Source organism: Miniopterus natalensis, chromosome 13, assembly GCF_054644295.1.
Source record: "Miniopterus natalensis isolate mMinNat1 chromosome 13, mMinNat1.hap1, whole genome shotgun sequence".
Classification (NCBI taxonomy): Eukaryota; Metazoa; Chordata; class Mammalia; order Chiroptera; family Miniopteridae; genus Miniopterus; species Miniopterus natalensis.
Window position 1 is genome coordinate 38,345,405 of NC_142093.1, and position 20,430 is coordinate 38,365,834.

At 39.1% G+C, this 20,430-nt stretch overlaps 1 protein-coding gene across 1 annotated transcript in view; it reads right to left on the reverse strand.

Moving 5' to 3' along the window:
* AAK1 (AP2 associated kinase 1) overlaps positions 1-20,430 on the reverse strand; it is a 140,926-nt gene that overhangs the window by 23,525 nt on the left and 96,971 nt on the right. The window contains exons 13-17 of the mRNA XM_016224194.2: positions 19,898-20,167; positions 15,233-15,462; positions 13,782-13,939; positions 11,868-11,972; positions 5,822-5,917 (exon numbers count right to left, since the gene is read on the reverse strand). Coding sequence (XP_016079680.2) covers positions 5,822-5,917; positions 11,868-11,972; positions 13,782-13,939; positions 15,233-15,462; positions 19,898-20,167 — 859 coding nt within the window. The remainder of the gene's footprint in view (positions 1-5,821; positions 5,918-11,867; positions 11,973-13,781; positions 13,940-15,232; positions 15,463-19,897; positions 20,168-20,430) is intronic.

Here is a 20,430-nt window from a genome sequence, read left to right on the forward strand (position 1 = left end):
ACTGAAACCTTCTGGAGCACTCTGCACTCACTGCTCTTGTAGTCCTTACAGTCTGACTTAAGGTAGGGAAGGTGTTTTATCAATCTCTGTACCCCAGTTCTCAGTTCCCTCTAGCTAACTGTTACACCAGGGAGGTGGGGATGATAGAGGGTCAGCTGGAAATAGGTTCTTTAACAAGAATCGATTTTATTAGCCATAAGCAAAAAGTATGTAAGAGGGTTAAAAAGTACATGTGTGCATGCATGTGTACATGTGTTGTGTGATGAGATGAAATGGAGTGAGATGCCAAATTTAGGGAGGCTTGCTTTCTGACCGAACCTCATAGTAACAGGCTACTCACGTAGGTAACCTGTATGGTCCCTGCTGCTTGGGAATGCTCAAATACTGGAACTGTGGCAGGGAGGGGCAGGGGACAAATTAATACCAGGCAGAAAACTAGAAGTGAGAGTATAAGGCTATAGCATCTGAAGGCATGTGTAAAAGCAGCTTCTTTCACTCCCAGTACTCAAAGTGGGAAGACAAGGCACTCAGTTATTCAGTGCTGGTCCCCAGGCAACATTATAACAACATTCATCACTTACATTTGGCGAGTTCAATGTAAAACATTGTCATTTATCATCCACAAAAAAACTTGGGTTTGGGAATAACACAGAATTGAGGAGAATGGAGATCAGAGACTATGAGGATGTATGACTTGCCCAAAGTCACAGATGGGACGTGGTAGAGCCTGGACTGGGCTTTCACATGCTGCCTACAGGTCTGCCTACCTCCATCAACACAGGACAAATGAAAGACATGTTGGCACTGGAAGGAACCTCGAATCCTATCCAATTAGCCTTGTTATTTGCAGATGAAGAAATCAGCTTCAGAAAAGTAAAACAACTTGCCTAAGAGCTTCTGGCATGAACACCACAGAGCCAGTTGGATTAGGACCCAGATCTTCTATGCACTAGAGATTCACTCCTTTGGCTTAACTTAACTCCTAAGGCCTTGATTGCTTTAAAATGTAAATATTCTTGGAAGAGGTCACATTTAAAGTTATCATTGGTTATTTTTGGTCACTATAAATGAAGAACTTGAGGACAGGATGTAAAAGGAGGCACAGGAAAGGCTATAGGAGGCTGGTAGTCTATAAATCACAGTCTGGAGGCTTCTCGTGTGCATCAAGGGCGGCCTTGGTAGCTTTTGTTTTATGAATTCTGTCCTCTCTTACAGTTTTATAAAAACACTACGAGGCATGTATCATGATGGGGATGGGAAGATGGATGGGGAAGAGCAGTGCAGAGAAGAGGGTGGCAAATTTAGGAAACTGTGCTGGAAGAGGTCTTTAAGATCCAAAACCTTGATCGAGCTCCACATTGGCATATCACGGCTTGTTGACATGTAACGAATAGGGACTTTTTAAAATTTTACATGAATCATGGAAAATGACTTCTCTCGATACAAAAGCAAAACCCATTTTCTCAGAGAGTTTACACTGAAATGTACAGACTCACACCCTAATTCTCAATTAAACAAGGTGAGAGGCCAGTAAAACCCAGAGAGACCAGAAACAATTCATTAACTGCATTTTGCAATGATTTAATCTTCCTAAGAAATATTTTACAAGAGTTTCCCATTTCCATTGTGCTAGATTCACAAGTACATGACCCTGTCATATTCCATTCTGTCCAATTCTGGACAGAAGAAAACGGTCCAGTTCTGAGGCTGACTCTGATCATTTAAGTTAGTTACCTAGTTTACCTAAGCATTGGTTTTCTCACTTGTAAAAAAAGGCTAAAAACTACTTTAAAGGGCTGTCAGAAATTAATGGGTGTATTTATAAGAATTAATGTGTGTGTGTATAAATTGAAGGGCTTGGTACATAAAAGGAGGTTAACCTTTCTTTTAGGACTAGATGAGGGATCAGCAAACCACCGAGGCCTGAGGTCACAGTAGTGAAGATGGGTGGAGCTCCATTCTCACTCTCAAACCCTGGTATGAGATCAGAATAAGCAGAACTCTGAATAAAGTGAAATGTGAGGAGGCAGGCAGCATGGTCTAACAGAGAGGAAGAAAAGGTAATAAGACAAGAGACCTGAGCTCTGTACTAAGTTTGTATGACACTTTGGGCAAATCGTTATCTTTCTCTGGATCTAAGTTTTCCTACTGATAAAATGAAGATAAACGTAAAGGTCCCATCTACCTCTAAATGTCAATCACCCAACATGAACAAAAAAGTAGGAAGTAGGAACTGGTTATTTAGAAGACGGATTGTTGAGAGATAAAACTGGAGATCTGAACTGGTAATACAGGCAGGTGGTAAAATGACTGGCCCCAAGGTAGCAGGTTTGGAAAATGCAGGGCTGACTAATCATGCTGTTCAACATGCAAACAGCCCCGGCAGGCACAGCCCAGAGAGCAGGATAAGAAGGGGGCACTATCGAAGCTTGCTCCTCATTTGAGAAATAGAACTTTAACGGTTTGATCCCTATTACAAAAGCAATACATGTTTATTGTGGAAAACTTGGGAAATACAGATAAGTCAAAGGATAAAGGTAAGAACTACGCATAATCTCACTTCTAGAGAAAAACACACTCTTAAAACTTTAAATAAATACGCTTCTAATCACTTCAAATAAATTCTAACTATTTGATAACTATTTGAGCATACTCATGTCTTCTTAGAATAATTTTTTAGAAAAGAATTGTGAAGTCAAAGAGAAAATAAACTCTTAAAGGTTTTTGTTATAAACTGCCAAACTGTCCTCCTAAAAGTTGAACTGACTGATGTTCCCCCTAGCAGGATCTGAGCATGCCTGTTTTCTTATACCTTCACCAAGCCTGAGGTGCTAGGGTGTTTTTCCATCTTTACCAATCTGACAACAGAAGCTGCAGCATCTCATTGTTTTAAAATTGGGTCTTCTTGTATTCATCATGATGATAAGCTTTCTAAAAATATATTTACTAAAAATATATTTACTTTCTAAAAATATATTTGGTCTTTTATGAATTGTCTGCTCATGGTTTTCTGTTGGTGGTGTTTTCCAATTGCATACCCATTTAGTATACTCAGTTCTTTCTCAAGTTTCTAGGGTTCCCAATTAAAAATAAGTCAGGTTAAGAGCTTGGAGAAGCACTGAAATCAAGGTTAAAAGACTGAGAAGGTGAACCCTTGAAGAACAGTACATGAAGAATTAGTTAACCTGGGCAATGTAAATGGAGAGTGCTTTGAAAGGAGAGGATTGTTAGTACTTTCAAATTAAGGAAGGAGGCGAGACAGCACCTCCATCTCTTCTCTTAAACATAGTGGCACTGGTGACTAGGGAAAGAGATAAGGAAATCACTGCTAGAGTTGGAGGTAGGAATTATTCCATTTCATATTCTTCTCTTTTTTTAAAAAAATATGTTTTATTGATTTTGGAAAGAGAGGAGGGGGGAGGGAGAGAGAGAAAAACTGATGAGAAAGAAACTAGCATCAAGCCCACAACCTGGGTATGTACTCTGACCAGCGACCTCTAGGCGCATAGGACGACACTCAACCAACTGAGCCACACTGGCCAGGGCATCAGATTCTTCTCTTATACCTCTCCTCTCAAGACTTAGCTATTAAAAATATCAACTACAAGGCAAGAAGGTAATAAATCCTTCATAAACCAGTCTAAGCTTAGATAATCAAAACCATTTCCCATCATGAGACTGGGATGTACTGCAAGTTGTGAGTTTTCTTTCTTTTAAAATATTGAAAGAGGCCCTGGCCAGATAGTTCAGTTGGTTAGTGTAGTCCTGATATACTAACCCGATATGCGGGTTCAATATTGGGTCAGGCACATACAAAAAAACCCCAATGAATGCATAAATAAATGGAACAACAAATCAATTCTCCTCTTTCTCTAACATCAATAAATAAATTTTAAAAATGTATCAAATAGAGAATAAGTCTATCTGTTTATATAGGCTATAAGACTAAGGGCTTGCTCAAGGCCCATTCCAATCCTAATTAGCAACACAGCCATGAGGAACAAAGCAGGCTGAACCAACCAACATGGAAGGGCTTGATGTGAGCCCTATGAAAAGGAATGATTTGGCTGCCACACCTTGGTGGCTTTGGAAATTGACATCTTCTCTAACTTGGGTGTAAGCCCTGCAGTCTTGTGATGAGAGATGCTGTTTTTAACATCTAGTCACTCTAAATAGTTCCTATCACTGAGAAACCAGACACTAAAATCTGTAACAGCTGCAAGTTAGAAGCAAAAGTCAACAGCCAGTTTATTCTAGAGAACTGAATTTGCAGGAAGATAAACTTTACAGAGTAAAGACATATACTATGAGCAACCTTGGACTTTTTAATATGGAAGATCAGGAGACAGGAGAGATAACAATAAGGAAGGTAAGGATGGCAGCCAGCTTGCTCTAGTGGCTCCCAGGCTCACCTCCATAACCCTTCAAAATTTATCTCTACAACCTGGAGTGGACATCCTGAACCACCTGGTGCATGTACCTGGCCCCTCATCCTTAATCCAGAGGGCTCCTGTGACAGCTGCAGAGCACAGCAACTTGCTAAGCTTCATCCTCTGGCCTGTGCTAAAAGGCCACCCTTCCAGCTTCCACAGCCCATGGACTATCTAGGTAAGAGCAGTGCAAGACCCTGAAGTGGTGTCAAAGGAAGAACGCCTCAATAATCCCTTTTTCTTGTCTGATCCCATGACTGCCACATCGGGGAGGAAAAAGAGGTCAGTAGGATCCAGCTTGAGTTTGCAACCCGTCCCTTTCCAGCCTTTGCTTGAAACTGGCCTGTCTAGGTACTGACAGATTTTATTACTTTCTTCTCTTTTCTTTAACTACACTTTACTGAATCATTCTTCAGTGGTTTTAGATATTTTTGACCTACATTCACCCTCCAGGTCCAGCAAGCTATGTTACATGATACGACCTGATCAAGACAAGTTTTTGCTTCCTCTTTAGAAGAGTCAACAAATCGCCTACAGAAATAAAAACTGTCTTGGTACTCTAGCTACAGTCTGACTTGGTAGGGAGAGGGTATGAATATCACAATCACTTCCAACCTTGAGGCAATCAATCAAATGCCTTTAGCATTTTGGGGAAAAAGAAAAAACCAAGCAGATCTTATCAGTTTAAGAACAGGAATCAGCAGAGGTAAAAATGGGAGAAAAGGAAAACTAGCAGAAGCAAAATGACCACCAGATGCTTCCAAGGAGCTGGATCTATTTGCTTTTTCAGAGAGACTGAGAGAGGTGAGAAAAAGTGGTTTCTGTTCCTCACATTACCCTCTTCCTCCCCCGAAAGGATGGGGAGGAGAGCAGGAAAAGAAATCTTTGGCATTCAGAAACTGCAAATTATGTTTCAAAAGTGGTTTCGATCAGAGCACACTAACCATTTCTTACTTCTTTGGATTGCTCACTTAAAAAGTAGGATACGGGGAATGTAAGGGGATATTCGAATTCATGCAGTCTGCTTTACTCCCATGATGAAGAGCCAAGTTCAGAAGGTTTTCAGGTAGTGGAAGAGCCAGGGAGGGAGGCCAGGTCTCTTGACTCACATTTCCTATCAACTCCATTATGCATTTTTATATTATAAAAGTATATTACAGGAAAATAGAAATGATAGAAAGTCACTCATTTATCTAATCGTCATACCATAACCATTATTCCCATTTTGTTCTTTTATTACATGCTTATAAGTTTCCCCTCCATATTGTTATAATCATATTAAACTAATATGGAATTCAGATCCTTTTCATGGAGTCTTTAAAGCAACTCTCAAGAGGCTCTGGGACATAATTATCAAGCTGGTCAACCTCAGCTCAGTTCTATTTACCTACCTGGTGCATCAGGTACTTGAAGAGGAATGAAAGGATCAGATACACTTAGAAGTGGAAGGTTAGAATCCACAGTCTGCCCACCCTTCTTTTTTTCAGCTGGAGTTGGTTGGAGGAGAAGGAAGGATCAAGGAGAGAAAAAAAGAGAAAAGCAGAAAATAGCAAGTAAATCTAGATGAATTTACCACCTATTAACCCAACAACTCAAGTTACAGAACAAGTCTAAAGGCAGAGGTAGGATAAAGAGGGATGAGTGGATATAATACAGTATAACAGCAAAGTATGAATAAGATATAATATGGTCCTTGCAACATATTCTAAAATGAAATTAATGATAAAACTAGGATATTCATACATCTGAAATTCCACTTCTTCCTTATGTGGAAGTCCACGGTGATCTGTTTCAGAATTCCTATAACAACCACTGTTCACATTGCACATTTTAGCACACAAGCAAACGCTGTCTATTATGTAATCTAGCACACATTATAGGTATTTCCTATGTACCCATTACCTTCTTGAGGATGTTGTATCATCAAATGTCTAAAACAATGCTAGGCAGACAGACAAGAAGAGACAGAAATAGACTTCTTGCCTCCTGCAAGGTCAAACAACCCCTAACCTCTGAACTATCTCTAACATACTAGTGCTCATTCTATATTTGGCAAACTTTTAGGTTTACAGAAATTTATGCACCCTACGGGATATCAGAGTTTAAAGGATCTTAGGATTTTCTAGTACAATTTTCTTACTTTTCAGAAAAGAAAATAAAACCCAGAAGTTAAGAAATTAGCCAGAGGTCCACCAGTAGACCCAGGGTCAGAACGCAGGTCTCTCTGCTTCTACTTTACCAATTTTTACGATGCACTTTAATATTCAGTTTGTTCATAAATTAAAATCTCATTTTGCCTTCTATACAATGGATTTTTAAAAAGCTTTTTATTTTCAAATAATTATGGAATCATAGGAAGTTGCTATACATTGAATCCTGTGAACCTTCAAATAGCTTCTCTCCGTGGTGAGATCTACCACTATATATAGTACAGTAGCATTGACACTGGCATATTGCCGTTAACTTTACTTTATTCACTTTTCCTATGCACGTGCTTGTTTGTGTGTATATACAGTTCCTTGCGATTGGATCCTACACAGGACTAGTACAAGCACCACAACAATGATACAGAACCATGCTATCAAAAAAATGTTATTAAAGTGAGTTTTTTACTAAACTTCTTTAAAGGCAGACGAAGGAAGAGAAAGGTAAAAACCTGCTCCTAAGTGTCTGAAATATTTTAAATGAGACGCAATGAAATGTATTTTAAAAAGAGAATTATAAAACTAAATATATAGTATAGTTCATTTTTGAAAAGAGTATATATGCAGAAATAAAATTATGGACATAATACTGTAAAATGTCAGCAATGCTTTCCTCTCAAAGTAGGGTCACAAGTTTTTAATCCTGCTTTTTCGGGCTTTTAGTAATTTTTCCAAAATTTCACAAATGAATGTGTATAATAACTTAGCAACAGAAAAGCATTTTAAATAAAGAGGCACAATGTCAACTTTTAAACTTCTGTCTCCAATGTATGGATACAGTTCATGAACATTTTTGTAGCTTTTACCATAAAAATGTTTAAAACAACCTTTGTGCCATCCTTCCCAACTTATTACCAAATTTCCTGGTTATTTCCTCCCTTGGTCAGTCAGAAGGTTTAAAATCAGGGAACAGTCTGAGTTTGATTAGAAAACTTATAGGAAATGGTATACTTCATACAAATGACATTAATTTCTAGGATTTAGATATAATTTTCTTTCATTTGGAAAGAAGGTGTTACATAAAAAAAGTTCACTGCACAAACAAGAAAGAAGGGAACATACTAAATATTCATTAAAAAGGCTGAATAAAATGAAGAAGATATGAAGGTGCTTTATCATGTTTAGTGTCACTGATTTATAAGATTCTTGAGATGTGGTCATTACCACGTTTCTGAGCTGGACTGCCCAGGTATAAATTTTTATTCTGTCATTCTGCAACTGTGGCTTTGAGACACTTCACCCCTTGTGGGCTGCTGTGAGAATCACCTGAGATAACGTGTAAAAAAGCACTTACCCAGTGGACTTAGCATACAGTATGCACCCAATATATGCTTGCTGTATTATTGTCATAACTTTACTCAAATATGTCTTTTTGGCTGGACTTTTAAGTCCCTTTAAAAAAAAATAATGCCATTTACAGATTCCAAAGTAAGCATAAAGGAGGAGAAGAGGCAAAAGCAAAAACAAAAAACAACTTTAAACATAACAGTGTTGATACAAATAAATAAACAAAACATAACCATGTGTGACAAGGGTTAGGCAGGAAAACTGGGAGTGGATGGAAAATGACTGGGGACCTGTCATTAACATTGGTGAATCCATGCTCCTATCCTTTGGCAAAAAGCAACCCTTTTCACTCATTCAACAAGTCTGTGCTGAGCCAAACACTGTACTAAATTCTGGGATTCAGCAGCAAAGAAGTCTTTTCTAGAGCTTATTCTATGACCCCCCCCCCCCCCCCTTTCTTGGGAAACTATCCTACTCAGAAGCACAGTTGGTCATCATTGTGATGCTCTATCTCAAGGGCAATGGTCAATGCTTTATACATTTGGTATATTTAGTCAACTATTTTGTATATCAAACTTTAAGCATTTTAAACCAGACCAAAATATCAATGAATTTAAAAATTATATAAACCAGACAAGAAAGCTAAAAATAAAAAATAACACACAAAATATTTAACTACTTAATTTTAAAAAGTATACCTCCTAAATAACTCCGAAATAATAATGAGAACATCATATGAAGATTTATGGAATATAATTAAAATTTCAGTTTTTTTCTTAGAGGCAAACACACACCTGTTAGAAAGCACTCTCAGTAAACAGTGTGATCCTCAAAGGTTGGGGTAGGGTGGGCAAGTGAAGGGGGAAGGAGCAAAGAGAATATTGGAATATATGTGGAACATTTATTCCTGGAGATTATAATTAACCTCCCTCTCCACACTCAGGCTGGTTGAAAATCACTGTTACATTGGGAGGAAATTTCTAAATACTTTCATTAACTTTTTTAAAGAATTAAAAAAATTTTTTACTATGTGTTCCTCCTGATATTGACAAAGCAAACCTGAGAAAAACAGGGAATTGTAGTCTAGAAGATAAAAGCAAAAGTTACCGAATTAGAAGACAGAAGAACAGTGGATTTTACAAATCTAGATGTCTTTGAAAGATATTAAAAAAGCAAATCTCTACCTAGAATTACTAAGAAAAAGAGACATCCAAATACATACAATTAAAATTGATACAATAAAGAAAATAGTATAATTCTATTTTATTTTAAAACTGCAGATAATTTTCTAGGAAGATATTACTAAATGTGCCTCATTAACTGGCAGAAAACCCAAGGAAGGAAGTTCTGGAGCCAAGGGTTGCTGCCCCAGCTTTGCCACTCACTAGCTATGGGATCCTGGAAAAGAGACCAATCTGCTCCTCACCACAACTGTAACTGATGAGGGGACAATCTACCGACCTTAGTGGGTTGAGAGGGTCAGAGGAGATAATACTCTTATAGGACAAATGACAAATTGGGGAAAATGTTTACAATATATGATATATGATGAGGTCCTACTAATAAATAAGAACAAAATGAGCGTAGAACATTAAAAAAATGCAAAGGACACAAATAATACAAATCCCAAAAGAAAGAAAAATGGCCAGTAAACAATGTCCTCTGCCTACAATCTCTGAGCTGAGCTGGGTGGGGAAATGGGAAGAAAATTACTATCACTTACTGTTGATGGAAATAAAATTTGTAGAGCATTCTTGAAGTGCAATTTGGAAATATGTACCCAAAGCCTTAAAATATATCTTTTGATTAAGCTAATAATCTCCTAGAAGTTGTCTTAAAGAAACTGTAAAAGATATAAACAAAAATTTAGCTTCAAGAATGTTTACATGGTAAAAAATTACTGATAACCTAAATATTCATCAAAGGAGATATTAAATATAATGTTACTATCCTATTAAGAATCATGTTCTAGATTACTATTTATTGACACAGAAAACTACTAATTCCCATAGAATGTTTATAAAATGAATAACAAACTGGACGATAATAGCCCAAAACAAAAACTGCAGAGGCTGGACATATTATCACAATGCAATTAAAATATATGCAAAGTAACTCTTGGTTAAAGAAGAAATCAAAACTGTAATTTAAAAACATCCATAAAATGAGACTAAGAGAGCATTACATATCAAATATTATGGAATGACAGCCAAAGTTCTAATCAGAAATAAATTTATGAGGTTAGAAAAACTAGTAACACACCTAAAGAGAGCAAGAATAAAGAATATATAAGGTTAAAAGCAGAAATTAATCAATATAATTAAAAAGATCAATTTTAGAAGTATATCAAATTCCATTTCCTACAAATATATTCAAAATCTCACTCATGCCCATTGCTGAGGAATTTATAATAGTAAAACACTAACATCAAATTAATGTTTAAAAAAGAGATACTTAGTTAAATACATTAAGATATATCCATATAAAGGAATTTAATGCAGGTGGTTTTTTTTAAGTTTTAGTTTTATTTATTATTATTATTATTATTTAAAAATATATCTTTATTGATTTCATAGAGAGGAAAGGAGAGGGATAGAGAGAGAGAAACATCAATGATGAGAGAGTCACTGACCAGCTGCCTCCTGCACGCTCCCGACTGGGGATCGAGCCCTCAACCCGGGCATGTGCCCTGACGGGGAATTGAACCCCAATCGCCTGGATCCTGGGTCGAAGCTCAACTGCTGAGCAACGCCCAGCCTGGCTAATGCAGATATTTTTAAAATTATATTTTAGGAGCTTCTTTAATAATATGGAGGAAACATGCCAGATTTATTAGGTAAAATAAATAGGTTTTAAAATATGACTATAAAGACATACATTAGAGTTTTAAGCTAAGGTCTAAAACTGTGTACAAAATTATGGTCACTTGTATTTTCATGAGGGAGATCTGTAAGATTCATTAGATTCACAAAGATATCTCTCTGTGTTCCTAAAAAGGTTAAATGTCACTAACACACTTCAAAATAATATCTCTGCTAATTTCTCAGTGGTGAGATCATGGGGATTTTAACATTCTTCCCTACGCTTTTCTATAAATTACTAACTTTTATATTAAAAATATGTATAACTTTGGCATGGCCAGTGTGGCTCAGTGGTTGGAGCACTGGCCCTCACACTGAAGGGTTGTGGGTTCAGTTCCCAGTCAGGGTGCATACCTGGGTTGCAGGTTCGATCCCCAGCCCCAGTTAGGCCATGTGGGAGGGGCAACCAGTCTATGTGCCTCTCTCACATCAACGTTTCTCTCTATCTCTCTTCCTCTTCGTGTGTCTGTGTCTCTCTCTCCCCTTCTCCCCCCTTCCTTCCACTCTCTCTAAAAAGCAATGGAAGAAATATTCTTGGTGAGGATTAACAAAAAAAATTTTTTCTAAATATATATATTTAAAAATATGTATAATTTTTACTATTAAAGAGGAAAGTTCACTTATTATTGCTTCCATAACTTTAAAAAAGTCTCACTTAAAAAGATACCTCCTTCCCTGTAAGCGTGCACACACACACACACACAAATACAGCTTAGCAGAGTCTCAGATATAGGACAGAACATCTAATTCTTAAAATTTTTCAAGTTATTCCCAAGAACCTAAGCAATTACAAGAGATTAACAGTGTGATGTTCCTCAAATTTAGAAACATTTGCTTAAAACATGTCCATGGACTAGATAGAACAGATCCTGTATTTTACTGCCAAGTCATTCTGTCATTTTAATTGAAAGTGATTCTAGATCTTTCTATCTTTTTTATTGGAAATATTTTGAATAAAGGAAAATATAAGTTACCACCAGGATCTGGGGCTCGTTGGCCTGCTAGTTACCAGTGAAGTGGAAAACAGTGTAAGGTGACGAGAGTGAGTCTGGGTTTCACTCTTGTTAGGTGTTTCACATACTAACCGGTTCCAGCGGAAAACGAAGAAGTGGCAAAAGCATCACTTTGGGTTGATTGAAAACCTGGGATCAAACTCTCAGCTGAGCCTCCAAGTTTCTCAGGATGTTTGCCTGGAGGGACAAACCACCACTCAGTTCACTCCAGCAGAATCCCAGGACCCATCCCCAGGGCACTCTCTGAACTGACTTCTAGACTTGACTCCTTTTTTACTGCATTATGCTGACACCTCAGCCATTCAGAGGCCCTTGTGTAGTCACTGCAATAACTGAGAGAATCGCTGAGAAATGGAAGGAGGTAAGAATCAAAAGAGAGAGCATATCAGTTTTGCAAGAGGAAAAGAGTTCTGAAGATTGGCTGCACCAACCACAATGTAAATGTTAACACTACTGAACTGTACACTTAAGAATGGTTAAGATGGTAATTTCTGTTTGTACATTTTACCACAATTAAAATTAATAAATAAAAGAGATAGTTAGAGGTGAAGCCCCAAAGCTGAAGCACATTACTCTGAGTAGAATGCCTCTAGCCCTCACTCAACCTATTTATTTTTAAATAATTATAATGAGTTTGACTGTCTGTGTTCCATGTTGGAAGCAGTTTAGAAAAGCAATTGAGAAGAGGGAGTGGTGGAGATGCCAGTAGTGAGAGGCTGTGAGGGACAGGCACAATGACAGCAGCTTAAATGTGAAAGCCAACAGCTGAACAAGAAAGGCACGAAAGTATTAAAAATAGACACAAGAATTAAAAATATTTGGGCAAGTCACTTAATTGAGTGTAAAAATACTAGTTTTCAATAGCCCTAAAGGTATTTATTTTATAGTCTAGAACAATAATTGTCACACATAACTTTTTTTTTAATCCTCACCTCAGGATATGCTTTTATCGATTTAAAGAGAGAGAAAGGGAGGGAGAGAGAGGGAGAAAGGGAGGGGGAGGGGGAGGGGGAGGGAGGGGAAGAGAGGAACATCAATTGGTCACCTCTGGTACGTGCCCTGACCAGGAATCAAACCCAAAACCTTTTGGTGTATGGAACAATGCTCCAACCGAGCCACCTGGCCAGGATTGGCACATATAACAATGAAATAATTTGAAAATGAGTCATCAAAAAAGTTAAACCCTATGCCCTCTCTTATGTTTGAAAAGGCAAAAAAGCAATACAAATTTTTAAAAGATATTTACAAAATACTAGGTAAAGCTATAATGTTTGGTCAAAATACTCTTGGTTCTGATCATGCCTTTACCCTGTGTTCTTGTCTACACTGAGATACTCTTATTTGGACTGTATCATATTGTAGAATTTTCCTAGAGTTTGTGTTGCTGTTTTCCAAAGTGTGAGTCTGTGTGTTTCCTGCCTTACAAATTAGACTGTGGGTTTGCAAGTAGAAATGGCATCTTCTATTTATTTGATCTCAACAGTAATACAGGACTCTAATTATAGTCAAAGATTCAGTTTCTCTATGAGGGCACACTCTCATGGGTAGGCAGTTATAACTTCCTGAGACAATAAACCCACTTAGGACTAGGGAACCATAGCATTCCTACAAGAAGTGACCATGTGTGACACTCTCATCCCTATCTATGGTACCCAATCTTTCCTAAAAGTTTACCCTTCTCCTTGCTGCCACCTACAACAGACCAGGATTTCTTGAGGATGAAGACTTCAGTGCTCTGATAAAAATACAAATTGATGTGCATTCAAACTTCAAAATCACATTGCAAGGTATAAAAATGACAAATCACTATACTGTATGCCTGAAACTAATATAACCAATACAAGATTATAGTATACCACCTATATTTGAATACAATAAATACATAAATAAATAAATAAATAAATAAAACCTTTGAGGGACCCAAGCCTATAATTTTACATGCATACACCTCTAGAGCCAAGAATCACAAAGACACCAATTACTCACCTTCCCCCAGTTTGGCAAAGTCCTTGTTTAGCAGTTCTTCAGCTGTGAGTTTGGAGAAATTGTCATCATCGAAGGGATTCCATGTAGAACCTTCTGAAGGATTATAAACGTTTTGCTGGGAGGTTCGAGGAGAGCCTGATGGGGTGGTAGTTGCAGACCTAGGTAGGTTCCATCCCCCACGAAATAAAAAGATATATAAAAGTTGAAAAGGGTCAACTTATTTTCTCTTTGTTTCAAGATCAAATTCCATTCAGAGTCAAACCATTATTTCCCACAGTGGTTTTCTAAAAGGGCTTTCCACAGCAACTGGACAGTTTCCACAGACCCCTTTTCTGCTGTGTAAAATAAATGCCTCCATTTCCTTCATGATTCACTATCTCCCACTACTTTAATTTCTTGCTTAGATTTTTGGTATTGTCTGCAAGCCCTTTCAATTCAAAATCCCAAAACAACCTATTCTTAGGCTTGTGCATCTTATGGTGCCCACAGTAAACCACAATAATGGACCCCGGAGAGCAGGGACTGATGCCTGTTCAAGCTGCCTCCCATCTGTTGGATCTAGGATGCATGGAAATGTGGTCACCACCACAGTTAAAGAGAAATAAAGACAGTTTGCACTATCTTGTGCTTCTAGTTATCATTGCTTAATTTTATTCTAAGTTTCTCTTGATGACCTTTACATTTAGCTAATGATTTAAAGCTTTTTAACTTTAGAGTGCATGGTTCCAAGAAAGCTGAGGACCTGAAATTGCATTTACTCCACACTCATTGCAATCTAGTTCAGGCCCAAAGGCAGTCACTGGATTTACAAAGGTTGATTAAGACATAATCCTTGTTTTGGAGGAACTCTCAGGCTAGGTCAGCTAGACATACTCATATAGACATACACATAAATAAAGATAATACAATGTGATACATGCACAACAAATTATAAATGACACCAGAGGAAGGGTCAAAGGAAAGGTAATCTCTGACATGGATCTTGATGAATAAATAAGCATTTCCTTGGTGGACAAGGAGGACAGTATAGTTAAGGGAGAGGGCACAGGATGAACAAAGCACTTATGAAGACAGAGAATGACAAGTCCACCAATGTGATACAATAGGCCTTGGTCTGTTAACCAATGAGTTCAGATATTATCTCACAGGCAATGGGAAACCAATGAAAGATTTTCAGCATGAAAATATGGTCAGATCAAGAGTTTAGAAAATACTCTGTAAAGCATGGAATAGATGAGAGAATGGAAACAGTGAGGCAAGCAGGAAATTATTTCTTAAGATCAGTATGGTTTATGTACTACAGGCAAATTCAGTTTCTTATTAAACACAGATGCACACCCCTACATATACATCTACACACATCTACATACATATGCAAAGAATCACACAGTAACAGCCCTCGGCATACCTTGCCCACAAAGTAAGAAGAATAAAGGAGAAGCATCACATACTTGGACTTATTGAGACTGGCCTCGGCTGCAGCTGCCTGGAGCAGCTGGGTTGATTTGCTGGCAGGGACCCCAAAGACTGCGCTGTGGGTGACGTCACTGAGAATCCGCCTGTGTCCAGCACGTTGGGTCTTGGGGGATGATGGAGGAGTGAGAGATCCGAGTTTCTGTCCCTGGACAGCAGGAGGAGGGGTTGTCTGAACTGTTGGCTGTTGTCTTACTGGGGCTTGAATCTGCTAGGAAGAGAGATAAAAAATGTCCCACGACAAAGGAAAAAGGAAAAACAAACAGATAAGCATAACCAAAAATGCCAAAAGAGAGCTAACATAGAACTTAAATGGCCGAGTTTATCAATAACACTCAGAAAGAAAGAAAAACTAGGCTTTCACAACCTGAACTGCAACTTTGGGGCTGATGCCAACACAAATTTATCTGGTACTTATACAGAAATTTCAATGTTCATCAGCAACAATATACAGGGTAACTACATGCAAGTTAGCCCAGAGCATAAGACTACAGAAGCTATTTCTAGCTCTAAAGATCTAGAACATATCCTAAAGGACCACTTTCTGCCTCTGGGATCACATCTCCAAATGGCAGGCTTGAGAACTCTACAACCACCATCAGAAGCCAAACCTTCAGCTAAAATTAGAGCGGAATGATTTCCGCTAAGAGAAAACTGACTCTCTGACATAGCTCAGACTATTAGGAATAAGTTAGGTAGAATTCCATTGTGATTAATAAATGGGAGAGATTTTTTTGTTTCGTTGTTAACACTATTTCACTGAAAGGATGGGTCTACAAGATTCTGTCTGTGGCAGCCTGAGAAAATGTACAGTACTGGGGCAGTGGGATTAACTTGTTTTAACTGTCAGTTTGGAAATGGCATTAAAGAACTAAATAGAGAATATAATAAAGAAAAAAAAAATTAAAGCCCTTGATGATTATTGAATGTCAACTGTAACTGAAAAATTAAAAAAAGTTTTAAATAAAATAAATGTAAAAAAAAAGCCCTTGATGATAATTGAGTTAATAACACAGAACCCTTGAGATGTGAGCCATTTTCAGGACGGAGGACAAACTGTCACCACAAAAAAACAAACAGGTGGGAACATCCTTGTGGTCACATGGTTAATCTTTAAGCATAAGTCATAATCTGCAAAGTGCTATGTCAAGAAAATGAACGAAAAATGTTAAGAAGGCCATCTAACACGTTTCCTTAATTCTACCAATCCAGAGATAAAATTACTTAAACATTAAATGCCTCAGATATTTATCCCTTCCCTCCAGTTTCTCATCTCTGCTTAAAGCTGCTTCTCCATCCTGCAGCTCAGTCCCCAAATTCTGTATCTTCAAGGGTAGGTCCTGAGAAAGGTTAGGGAAACTAGAGTGTACAGCTACTTGGGTCAGGATGCTGACAATCTGGAATTTTCTGTCCTTACATTGACTCAGACTTTGAATTTTGCTGAGACAGGCTATATGCATGTGTGAGTACACAGTCACTTCACCAATAAGCTGAATGATACAATATAAGGCTGTAGTATCAATCAAACTATGCTTAGAGGGTCAAGAGGCTGACTGCACCTCTGAGGGAGGAGCAGAGTGCTCTGTGAAGAAGACCAGAGCTCCAGCTTCACAACCTTCTTCAGGGGTCCAGGGCTACACGAGCCAGCTGAAAGCCAGTATCCAAAGGCACCAGGAAAGCTTTAAGGACAGAACTAGATTTGCTTATTTCTTGGAGTTTGCCATTCATTACTCTGAAAAGGGTACTTAACTGTTGAGTCCTTTTAATTTGAAGAGTCTAGACTACCTGGAGAACATTTCCCCTCCTCTTACACACAAGAGGTACCTATATTCAGCACAATGAAGAACAGATGCTTCCACCGTGAGGACACCTTACCCTAACATAGTAATCTACTAATACAAACCAGCTCCAATCTGTTCACTATTCCTCACTATGACCCTGTCAGGCAGACAGTTTTATTTCCATTTCAAATCTAAAAATGTGAGACTTGAAAGGGACCTAAGGGAACACAGATTCCAACTCCCTCACTTTAGAGATGAGACCAAGGCCCCCTGAGGCTAAGTGCTCACCCATGGTCACAGGGTCAATTGAGGAGAGAATCCATGTTTTTTGTTTTTTAGGTTTTTTAAAAATATATCTTTATTGATTTCAGAGAGAAGAAGGGAGAGGGACAGAGAGATAGAAACATCAATGATGAGAGAGTCATCATCGATCAGCTGCCTCCTGCAAGCCTCTGACTGGGGATCGAGCCTGCAACCCAGGCATGTGCCCTGACCAGGAATCGAACCGCAACCTCCTGGATCCTAGGTCAATGCTCAACTGCTGAGCCACGCCCCGCAGGGCAGAATCCATGTTTTTTTATTGCAATTCAGAACTCTTTTTTCTGCATTATGATGCCTCCTCATCCAAAGATAGAAGTAGGAAGGGGGAGGAGAGAGACACAGACCACAGGGGAAGGAGAAGCAAAGCAGATTCAGATATCCATTTTACTAAAGATTTGTTTTAAAAAACAAAACACATAATTAAAAGTAGTACAATCACATCAAGAAATGTAAGAATATAGATAAGAAGGGGGGAAACCACCCATACTGCCATTCCATCACTCTAATACTGCTGTTCTTACCTTTTTGGTATCTTATATTTAAGTCTCTTTTCAAGTACATACTGTTCCCATAATTTCACATCTCTTTAACATTATCTCATGAGCGTTTTCATACTGTTGTACAACTTTATAACCATGATTTTTAACGGCTGCAGTTGGGTTCTTGAACGAGTTAGGCTGCTTCCATTCTTTTGGCTATTATTAATAAGACGGCCATAGACATCTATGGCACAGGGCCATTTTCCTTTGCAGATTACTGCTTTAAGATGGCTGTAGTGTATACTTTACATTCACTCACTTGCTTCTCTACGTAAGTCCTGCCAAGGGTCATTGGAGAAAGAGATGGTCAAAGCTGGGAAGCTCTGCGGCTCCTGGCACAAGCATGTTCTGCTCCTGTGCCCTCTCCATCCCCTTAACTAACTACCACTGAGCAAAGCATTTTTTCATCCAAGGAACATGAAGAAGGTTCATAATTCATTCCCAAGAGAGAGATAGTTTGGTCCAGGGAAAGCAGAGAAAACCTCATAAGAAGTGTCCTCAGAGGCAGTTGATCATCTCATCCCCCTGGATGAGCATCTGTTATTATTATCACCCTGAACACAGATCAGGACTCTGTTCTGGTCCCAGCTCTGCAGCTGTGTGTCTTGGGTAATGATTTTCTAGGCTGGGCCTCAGTTTCCAAGTCCATTAAATGAGGGAACTGGACTAGATAATTAAGATCTCAACTAACTACATCATACAATAATTTTTTAAAAGTCCCTTTTCACTTAATAGGAGGAACTTCATCTCTTGTCAAAAATACTGAGAACTAGCTATCTACCTTATGCCTGCAGGAAGACAGAGTTGTTTCAGAAACCAAGATATAAAGACACTGAACACACACTTAACTGAAACTTTGAACACACACTTAACTGAAACTTACAGAAGACAATCTATTTATAGCACTTCCTGTGCAAGGAATGTATGTTTTCTGGCTTAAGATGGGTGACAAAACTCTATTAGAAATCAATCCTCATAAAGATGGTTTCCTACTTTTCCTTTGTTTGTCTAGTAGTTGGACTTCCCTGGGAATAAGAGAGTAGCTGTGATACTCTATGGGCTGGATACGTAAAATGCCTTTTTCTATCACTATAAAATTATCTATCACTCTCACTCGGAAAACTCTGAGTACAGAATTAAGGGCACTTATTAAAGACCAGCGCACAGCATGACAGAGAGTGCCGAAACAGCGGGGCCAATTAGGAGAACACGCAGGGAGTCTGACGCTGTACTCAGCCATTAGCTAAAAGTGGACATGCCCAAGTTCTCAACTGACAAGGTGGCTAGAACAACACTGAGATACTCTGGTGTCCAGAGGGATCAGACCATGGCAAACGGTCCCAGGCAAGCAGCCCCCCTTGAAGGGTGCTGTACGGTACACTTAATTGAGGTGACCAGTAATGTCGTCCAACACAAAGAATAAACACAACGCCGTCAGGCCTCAGGGTAAATGTTGGGGCTCACATGAACTTCCAAAGACAGAAAAGGCCACAATGGTCAAACTGCCCCCTGAAGAAGGGAAAGGGACTACTTCTAATCCTACCTAGACCCTTGACTGCTCAACACCAGAGGCAATGAGCAGCTCTTTCTGCCAGCCTAATTTCAAAGTAAAATAAAATGTTCACCTTCATCAGTAGCCTAGAATAACTTTTTTACAACCTCTAAAAAACTTATATGCATATATGCATAACTCATGCACACAGACAATAGTGGGGCCTAGGGAGGGGGTGGGAGTGTGGTGGAGGGGGACAATGAGGGGAAAATAGGGACATCTATTATACTTTCAACAATAAAGATAAATTAAGAAAATAAAACAAAAACCTACCAAATACCTCATCCCATTCTTGAATATATCAAGAAAAATCAAACTTTTTAACCTCGAGGGTAGGGAATCAGCCTAGCCCTAGTCCTGAGGCCACCACACCAGCTGCTACAGCCTCCATCCCAAGCCCTCACTGCGAGCTCCTCTTCTTTTGTGCTCTGAGCCTTGGCTGACTCTTACCGCCGGCTCCTGGGCAGGGGCCGGCTGCGGGGCTGCGGCCGGCTGTGCCTGGGCCTGCTGCCCTGCTGCCACAGTGGGCTTCTGCTGCAAGGCGGCCTGCTGAGTCAGCAGCTGTTGTTGATGCAGGGTTGTGGCCAGCTGCTGCTGCTGCTGCTGCTGCTGCTGCTGCTGGTAGAAGTTCTGTATCAGCTGCTGTTGAGAACTTCCTTGGGACACCACAGGGAACTGGGCGACTGCTGGTTGCTGGGTTGCTGGGTGTACTGCCTGAAACTGAGCAGGAGAAAGGGGCAAGAAATGAGAAGGTGAATAGAAGCCTGTCTTAGAATGATATTCCGAATGTCTCAGTAACAACTAAGACCAGTGCTGAAGCCAAAGGCAAAGGAAGGCAGAAGTCTTGTAACTTGGCCCTAAAACTCATGAGGGAATCCGAGGGCATTAAGACAAACACTGCAGCACCTTGCACTCCCAGGTACCATCCACTGCACTATGCGGCCTCCTTCACTGCAGACTGGCTCCCAGGTGGGTTTCTATGC